The sequence below is a fragment of the Caloenas nicobarica genome, chromosome 4, assembly GCF_036013445.1.
Source record: "Caloenas nicobarica isolate bCalNic1 chromosome 4, bCalNic1.hap1, whole genome shotgun sequence".
NCBI classification, from domain to species: Eukaryota; Metazoa; Chordata; class Aves; order Columbiformes; family Columbidae; genus Caloenas; species Caloenas nicobarica.
The window spans coordinates 15,213,988-15,219,987 of record NC_088248.1 but is presented as its reverse complement, the minus strand read 5'-3'; the positions used below and the strand labels follow the sequence as shown (position 1 = coordinate 15,219,987).

General features: G+C 36.9%; 1 protein-coding gene across 2 annotated transcripts in view; it reads right to left on the bottom strand.

The window, feature by feature from the left end:
• Window positions 1–370: 370 nt before the first annotated feature.
• INTU (inturned planar cell polarity protein) overlaps window positions 371–6,000 on the bottom strand; it is a 48,821-nt gene continuing 43,191 nt past the window's right edge. The window contains exons 13-16 of one of the 2 annotated variants that reach the window (XM_065634823.1): window positions 5,859–5,956; window positions 4,958–5,147; window positions 1,934–2,088; window positions 371–1,245 (exon numbers count right to left, since the gene is read on the bottom strand). In XM_065634823.1, coding sequence (XP_065490895.1) covers window positions 1,134–1,245; window positions 1,934–2,088; window positions 4,958–5,147; window positions 5,859–5,956 — 555 coding nt within the window. In that variant the 3' untranslated portion in view covers window positions 371–1,133. Of the gene's footprint in view, window positions 1,246–1,933; window positions 2,089–3,181; window positions 5,148–5,858; window positions 5,957–6,000 lie in introns of those variants that run through there. The other variant, XM_065634822.1, reaches the window with a different exon arrangement.

The following is a 6,000-nucleotide window of genomic DNA, read 5'->3' as shown; positions in this document are numbered from 1 at the left end:
TGGCTGCCATAGCAATAAGTCTAAACCTGGGGCTCTCCTGCGTACCATTGCTCACCTTATCAGCTCCGGAGCGAACAGTGTCTCAGAAAACATGCAGCCAAAGTCAGAAAAGTGCAGCTACTTAAAAGAACTTAGCTGAAAGGAAAATTCACTAAAAGAGAAACTGGTCTTGTTTTTAACAAAACCAGGACAAATTCTGATTTTGAAAACATCTTGCCTTATACAGATGTAACCTAATTACTTTTTTAAATATTCAGCCATAAATTGTAGAAGTCCTAGCTAAATAAATATTTGTTAAACAAAGAAAAGGTAAGAAATGTTAAGTAAAAAAAGAGTAGCACTTTACTGGTCTTTGACAAATACACATTGTTTTATTATGAAATTATGAATATGATATAAAATTAGCTGAGTCCATGCATATGTCTTAAAACCACCATCTTGCTATCCCGCATCTTCTTTTGGGCCTTCAAAATTGTGTTTTAACAAATACAAATATTATTTACAATTACAACTCATGAAGCCAAGTAAAACATCAGCCACACTATAGTACTCGAGTGTGCAGGATACCATACTGACAGAAATGATAAGCCATTAGTTTTGTGTGGCTAAGTGCCATGAATTGGCTAAAAGATTAATTTCTGTTTTGATTAACACAGTGTTACTGAAAACATTCAGTATTCTTCATGCCCATAGAGGCGCAAAATTTTAATTAATTGGAAAACTTATTTTTCCTCCTCCATCACCAATAGCCAGATATTCAGAGAGCACTTTGAGGATATCAGCTTATCATTCTATAGTGAATATTATACACTGAACAGCAGGGAATGTACAAATTATATTATGTTTTCATATAATAAAGTTATGATCAGGATAAATAATTCAACAGTATATAAAAAAGAACTTTGGTTTTCTGAAATTTTTTAAAGTATCCAATTGATGAGGTCATTAGAATAATCGCTGAAGTTTTTATCTGTGTCACACCGCAAGGTAGATTTTGTTTGTTTGTTTGTTAAAAAGCATTTCAAACATAGGCCATGGGTGGGCACCACAGCTGAGTTCATGTGGCTTTATCCTGAAGTGCTTGAAGGAGATGACAACACCGTACAGGGTAGCTGAATGTTCCGGCTGCTCATCTATGTGGCTAAGCCGAAGGACAGTTTAAAAGCCAGTTCAACAGCAGCGTCTGTGACTGAGTCATGAAAACAGACATAACACTCCTGAGGTTTGGGGTGTAGAATGAGTCTCCTGCGGAAAAAAAAAAAAAAGAAGAAAATTATCATAGGTGTTAGCTTTTTCTCCTCAGCTGTTTGATGTGTGGTGGTTGTACTCTGAGATAGAATTTTAAATCAAGTTATTCTCTGCTCAGTTTTCTCAAGACTGCATATGAAAAAATTCTTCAAGTTCTCAGCATGTGTACGGCACTGGTGTGTTTGCAGTAATCCAAGTTTCTGGGCTACAAACAAAAAACCAAACCAAAACACACCACAACAAAAACCTAACAACTACAATTGTTCATTCTCCTTCGTATCACTGAGTCAGCATTATACATGGAGGCAAGACAGGTGGGATTTACTTGCCAGGCAGGGACTGGAGAGGTCAGGAGGGGTGTGAGGAGCACACAGAAAGTGCAGGGTATTAAGTGTCTGATTAGAGCACCTGAGCACATCTGCAGAGCGCAGCAGGGCATGGCCAGGGGCGCCAGCTCTCCGGGGTGACGCGCTGGTGCGGTGCTTACCCGAGTTACCACACGTGTTTTACAGCATGTGGAACATCACGCTAACACAACTTCCCAGATCCCCAATCAGAGCTAGCTCTGGGGGTCGGCTGGAGTATTTCTGTGATGTGCTAGAGTTAAATTTATTTTTAAAGAGTACAGTGGTGCATTCAAAATGGGAACCTTTGGGAGAACACATTCATCTGTCCTTAAACCCACCCCACGACCCAGTAATTCATTGTTGGTGGTGGTTTCTTCTGATCAGTCCAGTTATCAGGAGAGCACTCAAACAAAACTCCGTGTTCTGTTACTATATCTAGGTCTTCAGCTGCCTTCTCAAATTCTGAAATGACACTGCCTGCTTTCTTCTTTTTCTGTAAAACAATTGGTGAAATGTTAGTATAGAATTAAGTATTTTTTACATAAATACTAGCAAATATAACTTTAATGTGATCTCTTCAGCAATCTCTGATTAACTATATTGCTGTCAAAAAGCCAGACTTCGAAGATACAACTAATTTGTTTACGTGTTTCTTTTCTCCACAGTTTTGTTACTTTGGCATCAACCGGCTTTTTTTCATTGTTATACAACTTGGAGGTAGACACATGCCTCCTTTTTTGATTTTTTTTTTTTCCTTCTAGCTGAACACCATTTCTCTCATGAGACATCTGAGATAATACAGCTTCATTAAAAAGTGTGTTAAAACAGCTAAAGCTCCCGTCTGTCTGTCTGTCTGTCTCTGTGTGCCTCCCTAATTAAGAACTGTGATGGCAAAAATCCTACTGAATAAACTTGGCCAGGCAGGAACTTCTTTTTGTAAATAAACGCTTGAAGCACTTTGCTCAGACCATCATCTTGCTCTTACTCGGTATGACAGCATAATTATTTTCTATATGTATGACATTATTGCATTTTGTTGAGTTTGAGTTTTGTACGGAGCTTTTGAATAAACCTTGTAAAAGCTGGATATTTGATAGAACTATGAGGGTCTGTACTTTCAACTTTTTTCCGTCTGATTTTATTTAAGAGTAAGAAAATATTAAAGAGGATGATGAAGAAGAAAATGAGGCCAAGGCTGCTTATTACATACAGTGACATATATTTCAGAGTTTAAGACTACAGAGTTTATTTTTGCTCAATTTAAAATTTATTCAAAATTTCTGTACACATTTAGAAATTAAATTGTGAATTTTCAGTTCTTAAAAAGGGAAAATTAGTTATTGATCAGTTTACAATAATTTTGCATTATTGATGCAATTTTGTGAATTCTAGCCTATAACAATATTTAACTGATGCCAAAGAATAATCAGTATAATAGAACGTTTCTATATTTGACTTTTTGGGGCATGCAGTATGAACAACAAAAACTTCTATTCACTGTTTTACATTTTCCTCATGCCATAATACAGCCTGGCAATTTTTCAGCATTAACTGTTGGAGCCAACAGGCAAAAATCACCCCAAATTTCTCTAGAAGAGAAACCTAGTTCTGCAGCACATGTTCATCAATTACTTCTAATTTTCAGAGCAGAATGAATCCAGCTGCTGTCTACTTACTCATGTCTGAAGAAGCCAGAAAAGCGTGTGCTGAGGTAGCTGTGGCCAAAACAGAAGTTCTGACTTTCAAGTGTGAGTTTTTTCATTTTTTATGAGCTACAACTAATGGTTGAATGGTTTCTTTTTTTTTTTTTTGATTTGAACTTTCAAGTGTCTTTTTAACACTTGTAACCAAAGGTAGTTTGATGATAAGAAATATTTGTGTATTCTCTCTGCTTGCTTTTGGGTTTCTACATCTCCCAACAGAAGAGCCCAAAATACAGGACTCATTGCCAAAGTCCTGCTGAGCCGAACCTCAGTGTCATTAGCAGCTGATAGAACAATCCACCAAATTAACCTATTTTTCTAACACTTGAAAAAATCCTAGATTATTTACAAAGCGCATCAGTCTATCCAGAAGTGGCAACTTTGCTAACTTCAAGAAAATGTTCAGAAAAATTATACCGCTATTTGCAAACTGCAGTCATTCAATTTGTACTGTTATTTCCCATTTCTCATTTAATTCATTTGGATTCTTACTTTAGGATCTAAAAATCGCAATTGAAAGACAGTATTTCACTTGGGTTTATATTTAATTATTTCTCCTTTGCAAAAGGACTGAACAGGTCACAAAATTGTCAAGAGATCAAATATTACCCTAATTTGGTTCACGTCAATAAAGATCAACTGTGCAATTAACCAGAGTTCTAGCAATATAAAATGTGCATTGAGCACAAAGTGTCTGATCTGAATGGACTGTCTCATAAACTGATTCTCATACCTATTGGTTAGAGTTCTGTGTTACTACTACCATCTCACTCCATATGGATCATTTGGAGTAAACAGAATTTTTTAATCAAACACAAGGCAGTGCAGTTGCTGACATCAGAGCTGTCCAAGTCTAATCTAAATATCAAGTTCTTGCAGCTGGGATCTGGCTTCAGCCCACGTCTAGATCAAGACTTGAACTGGTATATTTTGTAAGGGGAAAAAGCCTTACCTATTCTGGCATTCCACCTAATATAAAATCCAAGAGATTTGACAGCATAATTAAAAGGAATCGATCATTAGACACAGTCTTCTCCTAGACAGATATCCGTGGGAACAAACGCTTACAGACATCAGTGGATGGCAAACGTATAAGCAATCTCGGGTGGCACAGAAACCCAAGACACTCAGAGTGAACAAACCTCTCAGTGTCAGAGACCCTCCTCACATCGTTGTTCAGACACGGTGACAGCACAGCAAGGGGACACCTCACTGTCACTGCTCAAATGAAACATTTTCTGTGAGAAATCAGGGCCTAAATTTTCTTCCGCTGCCAACCTGAAATCCCTTCCCAGCATTAAAATGGCTAAGCCCTCCTCTTTTGCTACTTATAGTTCTCGAACCCAGTGCACAAAACTTCTTGCCAAGTTACAAATAAGAGTCCTAAAATCGACAGAATAAGAAAATACTATATACTGGAGACATGGAGTACTTATTTTGAGGACATCTTTGGTGGGAACGAGAGCCATAATTACATGCATACTTGGTTGGGTGGTCAGAGAAGGAACCTGCCCATAACAGTAAAAACACCAGTTTTAAAGACAACCACACACATGCAAAGACACCTGCTAGTGAACGATTTAAATAATGAAGTGAAAACAATCGTGAAATACTGACTTGAGAATGTAAATAGAAAAAAGGAAAACAGAGCTTCCATACTTCTTTCATCATGGATTGCTGAAAAATGGCACGAATTGACAGACAGCAACGATGGAAATTCGCAATTAACTGAGGGTGGATGGACCCACCAAGCTGTGCTACTTCTTTGTGAGTTGGAGTGATAAAGATTCCTTGCATCGTTTCCAAAGATAGATAGTGGAAGAGGGTATTCTCAGGACCAGATGTCAACCTTCAAAAATAAGATAATTCATTTAATATTCAAATAATTTAAAAAAGAATGTCAATTAAACAACAAATACTTTTGTTTCTTAAGACAGAATTGTTTTTCTGGTAACTACAATAGAGTACAAAAATGGATACAGACATTCAAAAGGTACCTGTTTCTAAATCAAGGAAATACTTCAAATTTGAACTGTTAATCCTCAACTATAACAAAACAAAAACCACCACAAAACCCCTAATGGTACTAGTTAGATACTGCACTTGTGTTCTCCAAAGTTCTCACGCCAAAAAAAAGAAAAAGGAAAAGAGAAATAAAAGCTTAGGGAAAAAATTAAAAAAAAAAAAAAAAGCTTTCTTTAGAGCTCAAACAAAACATCAGAGCAGACTGTGCTGTCACAGGCAACAAGTGGGAACTGGGAAGATCACGGCTGCTTTGTCCTTTGTACACCTACGAAGATATACCAGGGAGGCACAAGGTATACGCGTGCTCCAAAACCACTTTTATTTGAACTCCCGAAGTCATACATTCTACTGACACATTCTTGAGAAACAGTTTTCTTATTAAGCTTTCTGTTTAAGAGCGTCACTTTTGAGAATCCCTGCACAGCAAAGTTTTGTTTGGATTAAAGTGATGCAAAACCAGTGATCTGTGAGTCTTCAAAAAACGATCCAAGTATGGCCTTAAAAATTAAATGCTTAATAAAAAATAATTTCTTACTTGATAGTGTTAAGAAGTTCTGTATCTTTCTCGGAAAGGTTCTTTCTGAGGTTTCCTAAATTAAATGGATTTGGTAGGGTATGTTTCTTTCTAGTGACCTAAAAAACAAACAGATAGATGAACTAACAGAGAAAACACAGCT